Source organism: Mangifera indica, chromosome 1, assembly GCF_011075055.1.
Source record: "Mangifera indica cultivar Alphonso chromosome 1, CATAS_Mindica_2.1, whole genome shotgun sequence".
Taxonomy (NCBI): Eukaryota; Viridiplantae; Streptophyta; class Magnoliopsida; order Sapindales; family Anacardiaceae; genus Mangifera; species Mangifera indica.
Genome location: NC_058137.1, coordinates 8038779 through 8061159, shown reverse-complemented (window position 1 = coordinate 8061159; position 22381 = coordinate 8038779). Strand labels below are relative to the sequence as shown.

Genomic DNA, 22381 nt, shown 5'->3' with positions numbered 1-22381 from the left:
ATTCTAAAGGATGCACGATAGATTTTTTAAATAAAAAAATAATTAAATCTTCAAGTATTTTAAATAGTTAAAAAAATATGTGGATCTACTTATAGCTTATAAATATTCAAGGATATTAATTAAAATAAACATGAAAGTTTCCACATAAACTTTTTTAGGTAAACTTTAAGTGATTTTACTTTTTTAAGCTAATACTCCTTTCCCCTAATTACGTCAGATTCGATATAGTTTTTCTTTAACAATCTTTTGTCCTACATCATCATATTGATGATACGTTTGATAGCTTATGATCAAAATATTCAAACACTTATTCAAAAATAGATCAATTTTTGGTGTAATTGTTGATATTTATAGACTGTAACGAAAAGATGAATATAAATGCAGAGAATGCATGTGGGTGTGAAGAGTGTGTACCGGTGCATGTGAGGTGCAGAAAATTGCGAGTGAAATTGCAATGCAAAATTGCATGAATTCATGCATAAAAAAATTGAAAAAGTTGAATGAAATTGTTGTATGAAAACACTTGTCATTAAACAATTGTATGAAAACAATTGATTTCATTAATGTATTGCATGAAAACAATTGATTTCATTCATTAATGTTTTGGATGGGGTAGCTTTAGAGATAGATGAAAATATTTACTGCATTTTCACCCCTGATTTATAAAGAAACACATTTCTTACTTGTTTCATTCGAAACTTAATTGATTTCAAACAAACCACATTTTATTTGCTTAAATTGATTTATTAGAAAAAAAATGGTAAAAGTGATATTCATGTTTGGATTTGATAGGCAATGGCGCAATGAAGGTGATAATAATTTAAAATATATTGACGAAGTTCATATATTAGTTTTAGTTAATAAAAAAATCAATTACAATGAATTTATAGAAGTAGTATCTTTTTGTTTGGGTATCGATCAAAGTTATAATGAGATAAAAATTTATATCATAAACCCATTCAGTTGAAACCAAAATTCCTCAGCCAACACTCTTTTGTTAACTTGTCAAAATAGTACATAATGCATCAAAGTAGAGCTATGTTTTACAATTTTTAGATTCAAAAATTGTCCAAAACAACTTTCTCTGAACAATTCTTTTTGCCCATGATTAAGAGTACTCCTTATATACTTAACTATTTCTATATGACTTCAAAATTTTAACTAACCCATCAAACTATGAGCATCATTATACCATCTTTCCTCAGACTGATAATTAACTGAATTCCTTGAGAAATCCCTTGAAAAACAAAAAATTTGCAACATTAAATCATTTAAACTCAAAACAAAATAATCCATCTAAAAAATAATCCATCATGTGAGTGCAAGTGCGACAAGTGCGTATAGGTGTGAAGAGGTGCGAAAAGTACGTATAGGTGCGACAAGTGCAAAGAGTGTGTGCAAGTGCGAAGAGGTGGAAAAAGTGCATGCGGTTGCGTATGATGTGTGCAAGTGTGTGTGGTACGTGTGGGTGAGTGCGGTGTGTGTGAGTGCCAAAAAGTATGAATGGGTGCAGCCAGAATCAACATTTCTTCTCTGTCAACAATAACACAACATAATGAAATCTGACAAAATACATTACATTATAATCGAAATCTACAACTTTAAATGAAAATAAATCATAACGTACAACTCTAAACCAAACACAATAGTATAATCGAAACCGAAAAAAAATAACTATTTCAAACATCCCTAAACTAAGGAATAAAATACCTATTCAATCTTAACAATGCCAAGGAATCAGACTTACTTTAGACGACTCAGACGATATTGTCGAATAATGTTCGTGAACATCCATTATCTGAATGTGAATTGATATAATATTGCTTAGATAAGGAATATGAACAGATTGGTTGGTTTTTTGGATATAGTGGGTCGAATGTGTTTTTAATCTCTTGCACTCTTCACACCGAATTGTACTCACTCGTACCATTTGCACCTGCATGTATTTTTTACACTTATATTCATTTTTTTATTCCAATCTGTATTACACCCAAAATTAATCTATTTTTGCATAAATTTTTAAATCATAGATCATAAGTAATCAAACATAGAGTATGCTTTAGAAAGAAAGGTTGTCAATAAAAAATTATATCAAATCTAATGTAATTAATAAAAAAAATATTATTAAAATAAAAATTAAATTTATTTAAAAAAATAAAATCATTTAAAATTGATCTAAAATGAGTTAGACAAAAACTTTCGTGTTTATTGTAACTAAAATCTCAAATATTCAAATATTCTAAAGCGCTGCAAAGCGACTTGAAAATTCTAAAAGACACGTGAGTCCAAGAACAAAGCAGACAAAGCCCAAATCCAGAGGAAAATACAGGCTTGAGACAAAACAATGAAGCAAAACTCAAACCGCGGTTGATCCAAAGATTGCCAGCCAAGAAGAAGCTTCGAATCTTCCTTAATCATCTCCTCTCCTTCACTCTAGCCACCCTTCAATCCAACCCAACTTTTCTTTCTCTCTTTCTTTCTGCTTCTCTATATTATACTGCTCACCGTCACCTACCCTTTTGACTTTTCTCCAAACAGATGAAATGACCCACCATTTTCTCCGTTTCTTCTGCTTATTGTTTCTATTTTTGTTTGCTGTTCTGAGTTCAGAGAGCTGGGCAAGTCCCTTTTTCAATCCGGTTGAAGATGACTCAGTGGACTTGGTTCGACCTACAGGAAGATCCCTCTTGTCCCTTCCGTAAGTTCTCTGTTTTTTCTTCTTTGTATAAATTTTATTTTGAATATCATTCATCCTTTTGGTGCTGTTTGATTTGATTATCTTTGAAATAATATCACTCGTACCCACAAAATTTCTGAATTTTACAGAAACTTAGACTTAATCAGACATGAAATACGTTATGTTTGTTCACTGAATTACGCTCCAGTTTTCTCGTATGAAATTGTCAAAATTGGCACTTGTGATATATTCAAAAATTTTTTTGCATATAATTAAATATTATTTCGACGAATATATATAAAACTGGAAGAGAATAAACCTTTATGCTTCCTAAGGTTTTTGGCCAACTCATTTTGCCTCAAAATGTTCAGAAACTAGCACATACATCCAATAGTCTAAACTCACTTTAAGAAATATGTAATTTTATGCACTATTTATGTTTGAGGAAAAAAATACCCATATAAAACCTGCCAATTATCTGAAGAAAATTCCTGGCCATTTATTTTTTGTTTGTTAAACACAAACATTGATTTTATTAGCATAGATCCAAGGATTTTCTCGGTAATATTAAATTGATTATATTACCCTTCTTTATTTACCATTCATCTAAGTGCAGTTAGATTATTGGATGTATTGGCCAGTTTTTAAAATTTTGGGACAGAATGGAGCTAATTGAAAACTTTAGGAGAAAAAAGTTTTTACCTCAAAATAACATAAATTCATGGAAAAATTATGTTTTGTTAAGCTTTCAGTAGCTAAAAATGCCTGAAATTTTTATCTGTTTTTGTGATTTGGACTCACGTTAAGACTAAAATTCTAATTATCATGACTTCTTTTTTTTTTTTGCACGAAGACTGTTCGAGTGGTACATCTAACCTCTTTTTTTTATCTGAAACATTTTATTTGTAGTAGAAACAGTCAGCGTGTTACTAGAATTGGTGCTGCTTTGGATGGGAAAATTTCGATGAGGGATGATAATGGGAGAGTGGTTTGGAGCTTTGCGACTGGTTCACCCATTTACACTTCATATCAGGCTCCAATGAACCAAGATAATACTGATAAAGAAAATGCCTCTGAACCAAGCAGCAGGTTTTTCATAGATTGTGGAGATGACTGGGACTTGTATGCACAGGGTGATCTTGGTAGAATGGTATCTCTAGAATGTTAATATGTCGTCAAGTTTAATATAAAATATATCAATACATATATGCATACTGTTTTTGTTAAATTTATTTACTTTTAGTTTCACCACTTTAGTTTTTCATATTATATTTTCAAACTTACCGTTTTTAGTCAGTCAACTTCTTCAATGCTTCAGTTTTTGTTTGATTTCTTGCTGGCAGTTAAGTGGTTCTCAGGTTCAATGAGTTTCAGTAGTTGAATGTCTTTGCCAAATATCATGTAAAAGTACAATATCTTTCTTTAGGTTGACTGAAGGTGTTTGTCTTGCTTAAAAGATTTCCTTCTTATTTGTCTACTGCTGCATGTACCCATCATCGGTTCTTTAGTGCACTTCACTCATTATATTTTATTGTTGTACTTACAGAAACTTCCTGTCAGTATTGAAGAATTCATAAAAAATACCCCGTACATATCAGAAGAAGGAGGAGTTACACTTGGATCTAAGAAAACTACTGTCTTTGTGGTTGAGGCTAAGACTGGAAGGTTGGTTCGTATTTACAGGTCATCTGATTCTCCATCCACACAGCAGAGTGACGAAGAGGAGAGTACTTCACATAAGTATGATGAAGTCAATAAGGAGTTGTTAAAGTCTGGTTTAACAAATAATGCTGAGCCGCGCCTTCTTTTCATCACAAGGACAGATTACATGCTTGATTCTTTCAACCCAAACTCTGATAAAATATCATGGAGAATGACAGTTGCTGAAATTGGATATGCTTTTCTTTGTCCAGATATTGAGGATCCATTTATTACAGCCACTATAAATACTAGATATGAGCTTGGTCCAGAAATTGGCAATGATTTTGATATGCCATTTGCATGTCAATCTAAAGGCATTGTCCAGCGATTTCGTAAGCATGATAATTTATCTTATGCAATGGCTCATCATAATGACTCAGTGCTACCATTGCCAGCTCCCAATCTAGTGCTTCCTTTCCAGCCTAAGGTTGATGGAGCATTGGACAATCATGAGAAACCTAAGATGCTTCCAGCACCTGCTCAAGAACCCATGCTTCCGTTGCAACCTGAAGATGATAAATTATCTAGATATTACAATATTGATGAAAGTGAAGCAGTGCGCCGATTAATTCCTTTGAAGACTAAAGTTTCTGGGAAAGTTGATGCATATGATGTGAGAATGCCTTATAAAGGTGTGTCGAGCATTTTTCTCGAGCACTCAGCTGCATCCATTACTTGTGTTCTGATTATTGTGGGCTTTATGATTTATCGATATGATCTAGTGGCTAAAGGACAACTCCTCTTTCATGGGCATTTCCTTAACTCTAATTTGAGAATTGCAGCTTTGAGAATTGGAGCCTCAAAAAGGAATAAAATTCAAAAATCAGGGAAGATTACTGCCAGTTTTCAGAGTAATGACCGGCACATGTCATCTGAAAATGAGGATGAATTTGCAGAGGATAGTAACAAACTGTTTATGGACCTTAATAAACTTGTTGATGGTGCTGTTCATGGGCGTAGAGTTGGTAAATTAATTGTATCAAATACAGAAATAGCCAAGGGTAGCAATGGTACTATAGTCCTTGAGGGAATTTATGAAGGTCGTCCAGTTGCTGTGAAACGCCTTGTCCGAGCTCATCATGATGTAGCTTTTAAAGAAATTCAAAACCTCATTGCATCTGATCGACATCCAAACATTGTTCGATGGTATGGAGTGGAGGATGATCAAGATTTTGTGTATCTTTCTCTAGAGCGTTGTACATGCAGCTTAGCTGATTTGATTCAAATTTGTTCGCACCCATCTCATGACTCTGGCTTCAGTGATGAACAAGCATCAGGGGCTATGATTGAATATAAACTCCGGTTGAATTCAGTTAAGGGTATGATGCAGGGTCTTAAGTTGTGGAAAGTAAATGGCCACCCATCACCTTTATTATTAAAATTGATGAGGTCAGTTTAAATGTCTTGCTGATACAGTTAACATTTTATTTTTGTGAGATTATTGCCTTTTCATATGTAACAATTAACATTATTGTTGTCTTTTCATAAACTGATTTGTGCCGTATTGACCTGGGCATCAACCGTCTTTTCTCTCGTTACTGTTATTGTTATTTGGTTTGGAATGAGCTAGTAATCATTGGTTGTTTTTTGTAACACAGGGATATGGTTTCTGGGCTTGTGCATCTGCATGAGTTGGGAATAATTCATCGGGACCTGAAGCCTCAAAATGTGCTAATAGTCAAGGAAAGATCTTTATGTGCAAAGCTTTCTGATATGGGCATTAGCAAGCGCCTTCTTGGGGATATGTCTTCCTTGGGTCATCATGCTACTGGTAAATTTTTTGTCTAGTTTTACAAGCATCCTCCATATGATTTAAATTTACCATTGAAGAGAAGTGGAGCAAGTGACACCCATTTATTATGGGTTATTCCCGATAATTCATTTCAGTGTCACCAACCTACAAATCTATTCTACTGAACCCTTCCGGTCCACATTTGAGCTCTATTGATTCAGGATCACACTACAACTGGGTGATCCTAGTGTGCTCCTCCTGACTACTGTTCTGTGCACTTTTTATCTGCTAATTGTATCTCTAAAACTTTACTGGAAATTAATTTTTTTCTAACATATGATAACTTTGATTACAGGTAGTGGCAGTTCTGGCTGGCAAGCACCTGAACAACTACTTCATGGACGCCAGACTCGAGCAATAGACTTGTTTAGTTTAGGTTGTGTCCTGTATTTCTGCATTACTGGTGGTAAACATCCATTTGGTGATAATCTTGAACGTGATATCAATATTACAAAAAACAAACTGGACCTGTTTTTAGTAAGGTCTATTCCCGAAGCTGAGGATCTTATTTCCAGTTTGTTAAACCCCAATCCTCAATTGAGGTAAGATTTTCCACTTGCAAGCTCCTCGAACAGCGTTGAATACCACAATCAATATTGCAGCATATTTAATGTTGTATAGTTTCTGTAATGTATTTATTGACAAAATACTTCCGTTTTGTCAGGCCAAGTGCATTGGAAGTGTTGCACCATCCTCTGTTTTGGAATTCTGAAACAAGACTGTCATTTCTTCGTGATACTAGTGACCGGGTAGAATTAGAAGACAGAGAGACTTACTCCAATCTCTTGAGAGCACTAGAAAGCATCGCTTCAGTGGCTTTGGGTACAAAATGGAATGAAAGGATGGAACCTTTATTCATTGCTAATATTGGTTATTACCGCCGTTATAGGTTTGACAGTGTTCGAGACCTATTACGAGTCATGAGAAACAAACTGAATCATTATAGAGAACTTCCCAAAGAGATTAAGGTTAACTTCTCGAACTGATATTTCTAACTTATGATATAGTTGTGATGATTATTCATTTACTGAATGCTTTCAAAAAATAATATATGACCCAGACAAACCTGATCTATCTTTCTACTTTTTTAGCGTTTTTCTTATGATTATTAGTAATGAAAGTTAATTTCCAGAACTGGTACCGACTTTATCTGGGGCATATGATACCGGATAGCTGAATCAAGCTGATACTCAGACCCTTCTTTTTGTTGGCTATTTCAGGAACTTGTAGGGCCTGTTCCAGAAGGATTTGATGAGTATTTTGCAAGTCGATTCCCTCAACTCTTCATCGAAGTATATAAAGTTGTTCACAGATACTGTAGGGAAGAGGAGTGCTTTCAGAAATACTTCAAAAGTAACACTGCTTAGATATTTGGCCACATTTTTACAAAGATTTATGAGCAAAAAATTTCTGCAGTAGGCGGAGATCGATATACATCATACTTAACGGTGTATCTGTGCTTCACCTGGAGGATGTATGTATCTGTAATTATGGCTGCAGTCCAATAATATGTATGAAGTCAGTTTTAATTAATCTAATTATGGCTGCAAAGTAACCCTGTATGTTTGTTGTTCTTCCTTCACTGAAATCATTACAAGGCTGTTGTATATTTTAGTGCTACATTCTGAACATTGATGTTCGATCAAACACCTCCACTTTCAGCAAGACTGTAATAGTTGCATTGCCTTCTGTTGGAGTGGGAACTACTCATTTCAGCGTCTTTTTCTGTTAGGTTCTCTCTATATTCCTTCTCTTTGAGTGGACTTTTACGTCCTCCTTTTCATCAACAAATGAAAGAAATGTCTGAATACGAGAAGATCGCAAACTTCTACCAGTTGGCCCTAAATCCTGATTAGGACAGTGCTGACAGAACTGACGAACCGTCTGCGAGAAATATATGAAGAGAGAACACAGACAAGCTAATCCACATAGCAAGAAAAGTCCCCAGAAGCTTTTAAGCTGCAGCCGATCAACTTCTAACTTTGCTCCCTGTGAACTACAGGCACTTCTCAAGAGCCATTTGTCATGAATCCTCTGAAGCTCACCATTCTCTGACAGTTTCAAAATTGCCGTTGACATGTCTATTGCTAAAGGTGAGTCACGCGGAAAGGCCTGATGGACACACAACAAATCGTTTGTCATTTTACATGTTCCAGGATTGATAAGAAGGTTGTTTTGGAGTGGTACTTACAAATCCCCAGCCATTTTTAGTGAATTCTTTACCTACAATACTGAATTCACATCTGGTTGAGAGGAAGAGTTCTACATAAGCGCGATCATCGATTACTGCAGCAACACCACCCTTATCTGGACCATCTTTCAATGCTTTAGTATATTCATCTGGTGAGTTAAAAGGTACAAGTCTCGACTCATCGATGCCCAGGTTGTCAACTAAATAGTTTCTAGCAAACGAACCCTGTTGATACCCAATGGGAACTTTACTTGCTCTTAAACTGCCAATGCCTTCGATGGGAGAAGAAAGTTGTTGCACTGTAAGGATTGAGGTCAGGCTTGCAGTGTAGCTTGAGTTTATTATAAGAACCACAAAAAGCCATATAAGCAGCACGGCGCGCCCAAGGGTGCTGACAGTGTTTTCTCCTACATTAAAACACAAAAAAGTAGGCTTCGTAGGTTCATATAATAGCTAGTTGCTTCAGTAAACATGAATGGCTATAATGAAAGACTACAGAATTAGCATCAATATTACACTTACTCTGGGCAAAGAACATCGTCGAAAAGCTAAACCTGCAAAATCAAAATACAGTTTGAGTCATAGAAAATGCAATCTTACACACCATAAAGTCAAGAAATAAATCCCAACTGCACCAAATAAAGGTTGATTTTTCTTATTTTTCAATAACTTACGAGAAAACAGTGACAACTTGTTGTCTAGGAGGCCCTCGAAAATCATCATTTTTTCTATGCTCTAAAATCCAAACGACTGCACCAACAGCAAGGAAAAAGACAGCTGTGACACCCCACATTCTTGGAGTAAATGGCCTTAGAAATGCCCAAGCATTAGAGTTCAGCTTCCTAACTGGGGCGACCACAACCAGTCCAGACTCCATATATGGCTGTGTGAAATCAACCATCCTTGTTCTGTTTGTGATGATTGCTATGTCACCCACTGCAGCATCATAAACCTGTATGGAAGAAAGAAACCAAGTGATAAATAAAGCACCAAAAATTTTTTCTGCAAGTTCTATGGAGTTTGTTCATAGTGCTTGGGCTCACCCCTGCTGAGATCAAACGTACAAGCTCAGTACCACTTGGATTGTTATGGCCATCCCCAAATGGAAGCAATTTATATGGGACAGCGTATGGCAGCAAGTTAAGAGCAGCAGTGAATACATCAATGCGGAATCCAGAAATCAGATCAGTGCCTTTTACAGAGACGAACTCACGAAAACTAACCCGGTTTGGCACTCCAATTTGCAGGTGTCTTCCATTGTTAGGAAAAACCCATCCTCGTGGCTTATCTGTCGTCTCTCCAGGCCAAATGACGCTGTATAGAAGCTGATTTGAGCTCAAGTGGTTGGGTGGACTTCTGTAAAGTGTTTCCGAAGGCTCAACTGATAAACCTGAATAATTTGACCAATAACCAACCCTTCTATATCCCGTTCCAACCACATTGATGATTTCATATGAAGGATCTATAAGGTCCTTTGAGATGAACTTGATAGGGCCTGATATGCCAGTCACATTAGCCTGTAAAATATTCTGAAGCAACAAGTCCCCTCCATCAAAGATCTTCATTGCATCAAGATGCAAGTTTCGTGCTTGTAGATCTGCTAATTTGGGATTCTTTGAAAATGAAATTTTGCCACCCTGCTTGAAAAAAGAATCAATTGCATGAGCAAGCAGCCAAACTGTATCATATGCATAGAGACCATAAGTACTTAAACCAATTTGTGCGTCAGATGTATTGCCCTTAGTTAAGTTCTTCCACCTGGAAACAAATTTCCTTTTGAGTTTCGAATCTGGTGTGTGCATACGCAACGTAAGAACACCTTGAAAGTCGGTCATCACATCCGGAGGAAGAGGAGAATTAGTATCCAAGGAAGTAGAAAGCCAGTTAGTAGCTATCCAAACATACCCAGGTCCCATCATCCCGAGGTATTTAGCCACGCGAAACACCACAGGACCCCAACTGGCAAAAGTATGAACAATAAGAATCCGAGACTCAGTTAAAGCCACTTTAACCAGTAAATCAGTGACTTCAGTTTGGGTTGCTTGAGGGCTCAAAGGTGCTTTGAATGATATCTTGCAACGTTTCTCAGCAAGCTTATCTCCTAATGCAGCTATCCCATTTCTTCCATAGTCATCATCTCCATAGATTGCTATTACCTCCCTCCAATCGTAGTAGTTCACGATTTCGGCCACTGCAGCCATCTGGTAAAGATCACTCTGGGTAGTCCTAACAAAAAATGGGAACTGAAGTGAAGACAAGGTAGGGTCTGCAGCTGAGAATGACAGTAGAGGAACTTTAAGCTCATTTGCAACTTGGGAGACTACATGAGCGGTAACAGAATCCTGTGGACCAATTATGGCCACTGATTCAGCTCCCAAGAACTGTAAGGCTGCATACAATAACAAACCAAATCAAAAGCACCATAATGAATATATGCAGTTCATCGGTTTGGATTAAATCTCATGCTTTATAAAAACAAAAGACAATGAGTATCAGTAAACGATATACCCTCAGCAATGCCCAGAATTCCACTGCGATTGGTGTCCTGCATTTTAACCTTAAGCTGAGCTCCACCAAGAACAGCTGGATCCAAATTCACATCTTTGACAGCAGTTTCTATCGCCACTTTAGCAACCTTCCCAATGGTAGATTTGAATGAGAGAATTGCCCCAATGTTCACAACATTGGGTGCTCCAGAAGCGCTTGTTTTAACTCCATACAGAAATAACTCATTGTAAAAAATCACTAAAACCAGAAGCCAAAGTCTTCTCATGGTGTCTTGCCTGTCAACAGTTAAAGCAGCCCAGATTTGCTTCGCTCTCCGAAGACCCCGAAAGACCTATCCACAAATGGAAGAAAGTCCAATATGAAGAACTCTATAGCAAATTCAAAAAATATATAGCAAAGCATATGCTTAACAATTTTTTTTCCTAATAATATGAAGCAGAGATATTGACAATTATATGGATTGAAGCTCAGTATTATAATCTGCTCAAAAATTTAAAAAAAAAACAAATGGACTGAAAGATAATAATAAATAAGGATATCCGATCTAAACGTGCTATTAAATTATGACAACAATAGTTAGAAAAGGGTTTTCAATTACCAAAATCTCTGAATCCCTGCAAGGAAAAGGTTAAAAAGGGAGAGAAATCCAAGCACAGGTAAAGCATGGCAATAAACTTGAAAATTATAACCACTCATCAAAAGTAAACAGCTGCAAACACAGCTGTGGAATCAAAACAATGGAGCTGGCAAAAGGCAACAGGGAAAGAAAGCCCTGGAAACTTGATTTGACAGTTGACATGCGAACAAAGACAACTCACAGAGTATCAGTAGCCGAAGAGCCTCTTCAGGTACAAAACCAGACACTTTGAGGAACTGAGCTTGGAGGAACACAGAGGATGAAAATCAATGAAGCTACCAATAAGTCTTTAAACACGTGACCCAACCAAGGAAGAAACTTGATAAGTTTCAGAGTTAGTGCTGCTTGGTAGGCCACATGACCCGGAGAAGTTTTTAGTGGTGGACCTACTAAATCCACCTTTACCAAAACGCGTAACTTTCATGCGTCCAAAACAAAGGTGTTGAGTGATACACGTCTTGCTGAAGATATTGCAAGTGGGAATATTTGAGTCCCCATTCAGGTATCTCTGAATATGATTATTCAGTTGAAAGCTTGGTGTCCCGTAGAATTTACACAGTGATGAAAGGAGTGCGCTTTGCCTATTAGGCATGGCATCCGACAAAAGCAGACACCTTTTTCTTCATGCCTAGTCACCGACAAAAGAGAGAGAGAGAGAGAGAGAGAGACTTCTCCTAAGATTTTTTTGTCACCATTTTGAAATGCAAGTTCTAATATTTGAATATAAATGCTGTCTTAGGCGCCAATACAAAGCCAAATCCTACTATCGGAAATGCAGAGGGAAATATGTTTTACAACTAAAGATCTCCAGTGGAACTAGTGATTAGGCTTCAATAACAAAAGTATCAGTTGTATTTGAATCTCCAGACAGGGATTCATGTTCTTCTACGTTTTAAGATAAAGTCTTGTCTTTTGCCTTGTGAACTGCAAGCATTTTAAGCCTGTTTTCATGAACTCTGATGGCTATAAAAAGTCGTCCGTAAACCATAGAGAAATGGATTCTCCCAGTTTAACACTAAATGTCATAGAATCTTTACAAAACCACCAAGTTATTCTTATTTTGATTCCAGGTCTGTATTAGAGTTCAATGTTCACTTCAATACAAATGAATCTTTGTTGGCATCTTTGGGAGTTCTTTAGCGTAATCCACTGGATATTGACCTATATTTTAAAATAAAATAAAAGTAAAGGCTTGTGAGTAAAATTTTCTGCTCTTTTCTGTTCATTTACCTCTTCAATTACCATATTACGTCTCATCTCAGTTTGATCAATAAACAATTCCTAGGTGACAGAGCTTGTTTTATGTCTGCTGAACTACGAGCACTTTTCAGAAGCCATTTGTCACGAATTATTTTGAGATCTCCATCCTCTGATAGATGAAGAATGGCTGTGGGCATGTCGACTGCAAGCGGTGAATCCCTCGGAAAGGCCTGGTATAAAATGGGGAGATTTAAATGATAATTCAAGAACCATACAGTAATTTTGTGTCTTGAAAGAAGAAATACCTAAAATCCCACCCATATCTGGTAAATTCTTGACCTATCGTGCTGAATTGGCAGCCTGTTGAGACGAAGACATTCATATATGCAGGTTCATCAACAACTGCAACAACACCACCCCTTTCAGGACCATCAGTTCAGGCCTTCTCAAAATCCTTGGGACATTTAAGAGGAACCAATCTCGATTTATCTATCTTAAGTCGCTCATTTAAATAACTTTCAAGCTCGGTAGCACGGAAACTTATAATAAGATGTGTTTTTACGTTTCAGAAATATTTTCGTTTTTAAAACTTCTTGAAACTTATAGAAAACATTTTAAATCATTTCAAAAATTTTTAAAAATTTTGAAACATATTTATTTTAGAAAAAAAATCATGAAATTGATTAAACACGTATCTTTTATAGTTTCAAACCAAAAATATCTTTAAATTTCATATTGAATTCATCTATTCTCTACTTTTTGATATGTTATTTATCTCTTCTCCGATATATCATATAGATTAGTGTGTATTGCTATTTTTTTTAAATATTTATATGCGTTTGTTTAAGAATAATTTATAATAAATTCTATGAGTCTATTTTATAGTATTTTTTCTCTTTATTCTTTTTTTATTATTTATTTTTATATTATACAAGTTTATGTATTTTTATTATAAAAAATTTAGTATTTATAAAAAAACTCTTATATTTTTTATATGTATAAGTTTTTTCATATTTTTGTTTTCTATATTTTAAAAAAAATCCGTTTTCAAGTTTTCGTTTTCACATTTTTACGTTTCTCTGTTTCCGTTTTTATTTCCGTACTATATAGCTTTCAAGCCAGTAGCGATCGTTTACTGCTTATTATTAAACTTTGGACATCTTCAATGGATGAAAAAAGCTGTTCCACTGTAAGGATTGAGGTCAGACTTGCAGTGTAGCTTTCAGTCAGTATTGGAACAACAAATAGCCAGAGAATCAGGACAAACCGACCAATGCAGCTCACAGTTTTTCTCCTGTAGAAATTAGAAAAAGAAGCAGTATCCTTAGTTCGATTAGAAACGCCTCCATACACAAAACCAATCCATTTACATACTCACTTCACCTAAAATGGGAAAAGAACAATGCTGAAATGATAAACCTGCAGAGTGAAGCATATATCTTATCTATCAGGAGAATAAAAAAGTAAATATAAATGCACAAGAAATTCTTATTTTTCTTTGCCACATACCAGAGAATGGAACTGATCTATCTCCTCTGAGGGCCACGGAAATCATCATTTTGGCGATGTTCTAAAACCCAGGTAACTACCCCTGAATAAGGAAAAAAATTCTTGCTCACAGACCAATTCATTAGAGTGAAAGGTCTCAAAAAGACCCAAGCATTAAGAGTTTAACTTCCTGATAGGGGCCATTACAACTAGTCCAGATTCCATGTCTGGACTAGTTAAATTGCCACTTTCAAACCAGTTCATTAGGGTGAAAGGTCTCACAGACCAATTCATTAGAGTGAAAGTTTTACTTCATTTACTTCTTCCATCACCAAAACTTTCAAGAGTTTTTGGGTATTTTTGCAGTGAACAGGGATATTCAACACGTGATCTAATTAGAAATATATATTCACCTAATAAATATTTATATAATGAAAATATATGCAATTAAAATGAGTATCAAACCTTTATATCATCATATATTGTATCATATTTACGGTTGGTTCAAGTCAAGTTGGTTTGAACAAACCATAAACAAATTCAGTTTAAATAAATTTGAAATAAATTTGAGCTCGAGCTTAAAAATTTGATATTATGGAGTTCAAGCTCAAATGTAAGAATTTTATATTATGGAGTTCAAGCTCAAATGTAAGAATTTTATATTGTCGAATTTAAATTCAAACTTAAGTTTAAGAAGTTTTCAACTTAACAAGCTCGAAAGCTTAAAAAAATTTAATTTGAATCGATTAAAACAATATCATTTCGATCAATATATATTAAAATAACACTGTTTTAAGCGATTTTAACTTAATCACAATACCAAATTGGTTTAAAGAAAGTGTGTCAAGGCTCAAGTTTAACTTTTTTAAGTCAAATCGAATTCAAATGACAATAGAATATGCATAAACAAAGAATAGAAAATTACATTTCCCACCCAAGTTTGAGAAAACCATTCCCACCCATTGAATTAAAAAACTATATACTCCCACCCATACTTAAACTATGTAAATGGGAAAACACTCACATGTTAAATTATCATATTACCTTTTACTATTTTACCTTTTTTATTTATGATTTATATCTAAAGGGTTCGCCAATATTCTGATCAGATCTAATTGTCAGAATCACAATTGAAAGATATGATCTTGTTGGATTATCCCAATGTGATCTTTTTAGATATAACTAAATTACATCTTTACAGTGTATTTTTGATCACTCTCTAATACGATCCAATTATTGAAATCATATCCAAAATGTAATCTCATCGAATCACACCATGCGTAGTGCGATCAAGGCAAATTGCACTTTTACTAGTGCCATACAAAAATAGATTTTTTTAATTAATTTTAAATGATAATTGAGATAATTATTGACTACTTTAAATAATTTTAGAACTGACATGGACAATTTTAGGATTAATGTGAACAATTACAACTTACAAAAATCCCAAATTAACCCATTTCCCAAATGTATTTATATAATAACCACAAACAAAGCAAAACTCATCTACACTTAAATTACCAAATTCATATGACTAAACATTGAATAGACAATAGTTAAACAAAATTAGCCCTCTTTCTAAGCCTCTACCTTCACGACAATATACTATTTTGATCTTCCGTAGCTCTCTCATCAAACCAAAATAATAAAAATACCTTTAACTTAAAAATACCCTACCAAGTTACTATAGTAGGTTTTGTTTTGAAGTAAATTTCGAGTAAAATTAAATTGAGGTTTTTGTGGGTGGTAACTATCTCAATCAATATACAAATTATTCATGTCATCTCATAAAATGTTTATGTTAGTGTACGGAAATTATCACATCAATGTTTTTAACCAAAAAAAACAAACTTTCCTATCATTTCTATTTAATATTGTCAGAAAACATACGAAAGTTTGATATATTCAATAAGATATAATTACAATTTGGTCTTTTTAATATCAAAATTTTAGAATTTGGATCCCTTCAATAGATAAAACAAAATTTAAATGAAAAACAATTATAGTTTGACAACTCTAGTTGTAGTTATCTTGTAAACATAATTATTTAGGGAACTAGTCTTAACTTCAAGAATAATTAATTTTTATACTAGATAATAACTCCTAAAGATGCCCGACTATCATACTTTTTCTAATGATGAGATAAAACTTTGGGATATTAATTAAAATAGTCTATTTTTTTTCCCTTATATATATATGTATATATAATCATTTTTTCCCTATTATACATATATAGTCTAAAACATAAAATATTTAAAATACTTTTAGGCTTTATACTCACTCAGCCAAGGATAAACTCACCCAATCAAAATATAAAACTCATTTACTCATCCAACCAAGGTTGAGATATGAGGTAAAAATTTAAAAAAGTTTGACGATTTTGAAGGTGGGAAGATTGGTTGGCCAACCAAGTACTTAACCTTAATAATAAAACCTTATTTTTTACAATTGTTCATGAGTTACTTGTTAAAACCTTAATAATAAAAAAACTTCAAACTTTCAATTTAAAAAATCCCTATTATAAGAAATAAATTAGTAAATTAATTCTTGTTGAGTTTTGTCTATTTTGGTAAGTTTTATTTTTTCTAGTTGTGTTTTGTAGATTTTGCAAAAAAAAATTTTTATATTTTCAAAATTTTCAATCTGGGCTTTGATTTTGAAGCCCAGCCCAAGTTTGAGAAATTGTGCGTAAACCCTCTGTATCTCGAGCAACTTCTATTTGCTCAGTTCACTCTCCCAAACCCTCAGGTCCGGCTCCATGTCAACTCTTAAAGAGATCCTCACTCGCCGTCCGGTGGCCGCCACGATCAGGCTGACGGTGCCAGCCGGTGGCGCAAGGCCGGCTCCTCCGGTGGGTCCAGCTCTGGGTCAATACAGACTCAATCTAATGGCTTTCTGCAAGGATTTCAACGCCCGAACACAAAAGTACAAGCCAGACACTCCGATGGCGGTCACCATCACGGCGTTCAAAGACAACACGTTCGAGTTCATCGTTAAGTCTCCGTCGGTCACATGGTACCTTAAAAAGGCGGCGGGGATCGAGTCCGGTAGCAGCCGGCCTGGGCACGTGGTGGCCTCGACGTTGACGCTTAAACATATTTATGAGATAGCGAAAATAAAGCAGTCGGACCCGTATTGCCAGTACATGCCGTTAGAGAGTATTTGTAAGTCCATTATTGGAACTGCTAATACTATGGGGATTAAAGTTGTTAAGGAGTTGGATTAAAATAGCATCAGGCTTTAGGGTTTTGTGTAAACAAAAATTTTGAAATGTTTTTACTTGTTTGATTCGGTGAATCGGAATTGAATTTGTTTCCTTAAGCTCTGATTTTTATGGGTTGTAATCCCCATTGCACTATTTAACGTTTATCAATCACACATTTTATATTCCTAAGATAATGTACCGTACATTGCATATTTTGTTACTCTGTTAGTCGTTTATGGGTTTAGGATTTAGGGTTCGTGGCATTCTGATGCATAGTCTTAATGCAGCATGATTAGACATGGACACCGCCTTCCTTTCAGGTTTTCAATGGTTCAGGGCAAATGGTTGTTTACATATCACATTATTTCTATAATTTTTAGCTTGATTTAACAGAGATCTATTTTGTGTATGGTGCCAGTTTGATGAATATGTTGTGGATATTTGAGGGGGAGTTTTTGTTCTTGACTAATATTTTATCTTGAGGTGAATAAGTTGTGTTTGTATATGTTTTCTTAAGTTTTGCCTTAATGGATGTGCTTCCCCTTACGGTAGTTCCCAATACCTATTATACATAGATCACAGATCTTAGGTCACTTACAGTTTCAACTAGTTAAGGAAAATGTTAACTTTATCAGGCTTTATGTGTTTGCTAAATTGTTCATTCTCCTTATTATTGCTCTGATCACTTCCAAGCACCAGTTTGACTTGCTGATTGTGTCAAGTTGTTTTTCTTTTTTTTTATTTGGCCTATTCCATTAGGGACTGCAGATGTTTTGACACTCAAGAAGATTTATTTACTATTTACTATAAATTAGTATTTCCATGGACAATATACACCAGCCGGCAGCTTAACACAAGTGAGTTTGCTAAAAGCAATGGGTGATAACAGTGGCAGGAGTTGTGTTTTGATGAAAGGGTTTTCAATAAACTGGATTCATCAGCTCAATCAAATCACTGGTGTTTTTTTATTGATCTTTCTGTTTTGAATAGACTGAATTGAAGTCTCGTAAAATTCATTGAAAGTTGGAACTAAAAAGTATAAACTCTGAAACACTCCAAGAAGAAGTCAGTTTAGAAAGTTATGAGTAACCATTGAAAAGAGCCTTGGTTTCCAGTCCCAAGAACTATGCTCAAAACCTCAAACCCTTCAAAGCTTACGCTAACAAAAGCACCTAGTCTAGAATTACTTATCATCTCCCCATCAAAACCCATTTCCTCATCATCCTTTCCAGTGCCAACCCAAGGACATGCTGCCAGTCTCATTTTAGACCAAAAATCAGCCTCCCAAGCTCTTCAAACCTTCCAATGGGACTCAAATTTCCAAACTTCACCCACTGACGATCCACTTACTGCGGTCTGATCAGCAAATTATGTGTATTTTGTCGCTTTGACATCGTCAAGCAACTGCCTGATGAAATGCCCCACTCAATTCAATAACTCCCAGATGAATCTATTTTCGTTACAATTGTTCATGGTCTTGGCAGGGTGCAGATGAGTAAACAAGTTACTAAAGTTGTTGATCTGGTTTCAAGGTTTAACAAGGCACCATCCCTGAAAATTTGTAATGCCATTCTTGATGTTCTTGTTAAATAAGACATTGATTTGGCCAGGGCATTTTATAGGAAGAAGATGATGGCAAGTGGGATTCAAGGTGATAAATGCACTTAATAGGAGTGGTGGTGGTGGTTTTAAGCTACTGCAAGTTAATCTCGAGGGGTATAGCCTTGTAGTCTGATTTATAGCACATTGCTTCAACGACATTGCAGAAATGGAAAAGTTGGAAGGGCAAGGAGTTTGATGAATGAGAAGCTGGAATTACTATTAACGTGTTGACATCTGCTTATTGCAAAGATGATAATTTAGTTAATGCTCTTGCGTCGGTAGAGAAGCGCTTTGATTTAGGCCATTTGGTTCACTACATGGTTGTTGGGTTCTTTCCATCTGAATAAATGGTGAAGCTGCAAAATTATGCGCATGCCCACACCTGCAACCCGTCTACCGAGTCAAATGGAAAGATTTTTTTTTTCTTTTGCCAAATGACTTGTTCCACCGAAGGTACAGTATAATTTCAAAGTCTTATTCTTTAACTTTAAGAAACTCAAATACTTATTCATAAATTAAAATATATTAAAATTTTTATTTAGAATTAAAGGTAAAATCATTTTTTAACAATAATATTTAAAAAATAAAAATTTATATAATTTATCTCTTTGGTTTGAAAAATTAATAAATCTTTTTAAAATTTAAATTTTGAAAAGTGATATTTTTACCATATATGGGGTTTCAAATTTTGGTTTAAATGCATTGGACAATATAATATTGCCACGCGTTTTATTTTCTTATTATTATATTATTTTGGTTAATAGATCCAAAAAGGTTTAGTCAACAAAGCAACAAATAATATTTCGGACAAGTAAGGGCATTATTGACATTTTAGTCGTTTTAACAAAAGAAATCAGAAATGTAAGCACTTTGATGCTGTTGGAGATATTCTTAAATTGTAGGGGTGTCTTAAAATTAAAATAAATTACAACGAGATGAAAATTTTTACCAAAATTTTGAAATTACGCATAGGCCCTCAGGTTTGGTCTACTTTTCCACTTAAATTAAAGAGGAAACACTTTGTACTGGGGAGGTAAGGATATACTTGGAATTTCATTTTTCGTTTTAATACTTGGTAGATGTTGACTTGTTGGAGATTTTTCCCTTTTTTAATTTTAGGAATCATAATAAATAAATAAAAAGAAGCAAATTAAAACTTGGGATTGAATTTGTATCCAGATCAATTTGAGTTTAATTCGATTTAGAAGAGTCAAGCTAAATCTTACGCTTAAGCTTGATAAACTCTTTTTAAACCAAGTTCAAATTCGATTTGATTTGAAAGAAGTAAAACTTGAACTTGAACTTGATTTTTAATCAAACAACATCGTCAAAATGAAATCATTTTAATTGTTTTAAATTGAGCTCAAGTTCAAGCTAATTAGTATTACATCCCCAGGCTCAAACTCCCTTATTCAGTTTGTTTCAAACTCGACTAAACTAACTCAGTTTGAATCTAGTTCTTGAAGAAAGTGGATCCATACATTACCTTTTAAACTTAAGGGTTGTCACTGTAATTATTCCAACACCTATCGTTGAACATTTCACAGCGGTACTACAAATTCTCGCTCTGAATCTCCATTTTCCATTCCCCATCTTCCGTCTCGATACCGCAAAGCAACAATCTTTCAACAACATTTTCTCCAAAACCAATAGCAAATCGATCTATCTCTCTCAAAATTTCACAAAGACACGATCAAATTGAAGGTATTAAATGAAACCATGGGATTTGATAAAGAGGCAAGTTCGTCTTCACGTGGGTTGCCGCCTTTTCCCAGAGAAGACACTCCACTCGTAGCCAAAGCAAAGCCACTTTCTTCACAATCCAAGACCTTTGCAAACGTTTTTATAGCCATTGTTGGTGCTGGAGTTTTAGGCCTCCCTTACACCTTCAAAAAAACAGGATGGATCATGGGCTCGCTCATGCTCTTCTCTGTTGCAGCTTTGACCTATTACTGTATGATGCTCTTGGTTGTCACCCGCCGTAAGCTTGACACTGTTCATGGCTTCTCAAAGATTGCATCTTTTGGTGATCTTGGTTTTGTTGTGTGTGGTTCAATTGGTCGTTTCGCTGTTGATGCCATGATTGTCCTTGCACAAGCTGGGTTTTGTGTTAGTTACCTTATTTTTATTGCTAATACTTTGGCTCATTTATATAACAAATCATATAATGATGATACTAGTGCTGGTAAAATTCTAGGTTTTCTGACTCCAAAAGATTTATATATATGGAGTTGTTTTCCTTTTCAATTGGGGCTAAATTCAATTCCAACATTGACCCATTTGGCTCCTTTGAGTATTTTCGCTGATGTGGTTGATCTTGGGGCCATGGGGGTGGTGATGGTGGATGATGTCATGATTTTCCTCAACAAAATGCCTGCCTTAAAGGCTTTTGGTGATTTTTCTGCGTTTGCTTATGGTATTGGTGTGGCAGTTTATGCCTTTGAAGGCGTTGGCATGATATTGCCACTAGAAATTGAGACTAGAAAGAAAGATAAATTTGGGGAGATAGTGGCCATGTGCATGGCTTTCATTTCGTTGTTATATGGAGCATTTGGTGCCTTAGGTTACTTTGCTTTTGGTGAAGACACCAAAGGTATAATCACTACTAATCTTGGGCCAGGACTAGTGAGCACTCTGGTGCAGCTGGGACTCTGTATCAATCTGTTCTTCACTTTTCCACTGATGATGAACCCTGTTTACGAGGTGTTCGAGAGGCGGTTTTGTGATTACAGATACTGCTTGTGGCTGAGATGGTTGATTGTATTGGGAGTGAGCCTGGTGGCTGTACTGGTGCCTAATTTTGCAGACTTTATATCACTGGTGGGGAGTAGTGTGTGCTGTGTGCTGGGATTTGTGTTGCCTGCTTTGTTCCATTGGCTGGTGTTTAAGGAAGAATTGGGGTGGTTTGGCATTGCTTTGGATGCTAGTATTGTGGCTTTTGGAGTGATCATTGCAATCTCAGGAACATACTCTTCACTAATGGAGATTTTTGCATCAAAAGCTTTAGAGTTGAGTTGAAGAAATGAACCACTCTTGTTAACATTTGATTAAATTCTTTGTTAGTCTGTTGAATGTGAAATATCAGAATGTGTATCCCCATAATCAACCAGTTGCAGGTGATCTACTTTACCTGAAATGTTATGAATGTTTCAAATTTCCGAAGTTCTATTATATATATTCTTGTATTAATAAATTTATGTATATTCATTTTAAGTATTTAAATAAATACATATTTTATATATATTATCACATTATTAAAGAATTTTAAATTAAAAATAAAATAATATCTAATTATATTATAACACACATAAATATATATAATCAAAATGAATACGTTTAAAATTGCTCTCTCTGTGTACCATCACAAACTGTTTACTGAG

The 22381-nt window shown here is 35.0% G+C and overlaps 4 protein-coding genes across 6 annotated transcripts; 3 read left to right on the top strand and 1 right to left on the bottom strand.

The window, feature by feature from the left end:
• Positions 1-2293: 2293 nt before the first annotated feature.
• LOC123209095 (serine/threonine-protein kinase/endoribonuclease IRE1a) lies at positions 2294-7890 on the top strand. Of its 3 annotated transcripts, none has more exons than XM_044626851.1 (7): positions 2294-2698; positions 3587-3827; positions 4224-5767; positions 5977-6149; positions 6466-6712; positions 6835-7138; positions 7391-7890. In XM_044626851.1, exons 1-7 carry the CDS (start codon positions 2544-2546, stop codon positions 7535-7537), a joined length of 2811 nt encoding a protein of 936 aa, XP_044482786.1. In that variant the 5' UTR covers positions 2294-2543; the 3' UTR covers positions 7538-7890. The 3 variants fall into 3 exon arrangements, with proteins under 3 accessions (XP_044482786.1, XP_044482793.1, XP_044482789.1); XM_044626858.1 differs by having other exon boundaries at positions 2295-2698; positions 3596-3827; XM_044626854.1 differs by having other exon boundaries at positions 2295-2698; positions 3590-3827.
• LOC123209109 (glutamate receptor 3.6-like) lies at positions 7681-11990 on the bottom strand. Its single transcript, XM_044626873.1, is given in 8 exon segments — positions 7681-7904; positions 7907-8282; positions 8362-8768; positions 8884-8915; positions 9036-9313; positions 9405-10750; positions 10870-11200; positions 11688-11990. Coding segments are annotated over 7 exon segments (2796 nt in total). The 5' UTR covers positions 11135-11200; positions 11688-11990; the 3' UTR covers positions 7681-7812.
• Positions 11991-16902: 4912 nt separating this feature from the next.
• On the top strand, positions 16903-17588 carry LOC123215491 (54S ribosomal protein L19, mitochondrial-like). Its single transcript, XM_044635612.1, has one exon. The coding sequence runs from the start codon at positions 16953-16955 to the stop codon at positions 17418-17420; it is 468 nt and encodes a 155-aa protein (XP_044491547.1). The 5' UTR covers positions 16903-16952; the 3' UTR covers positions 17421-17588.
• A 2922-nt stretch (positions 17589-20510) lies between these two features.
• Positions 20511-22242, top strand: LOC123209590 (amino acid transporter AVT3B-like). Its single transcript, XM_044627693.1, has one exon. It carries the CDS (start codon positions 20721-20723, stop codon positions 22017-22019), a length of 1299 nt encoding a protein of 432 aa, XP_044483628.1. The 5' UTR covers positions 20511-20720; the 3' UTR covers positions 22020-22242.
• Positions 22243-22381: the final 139 nt, after the last annotated feature.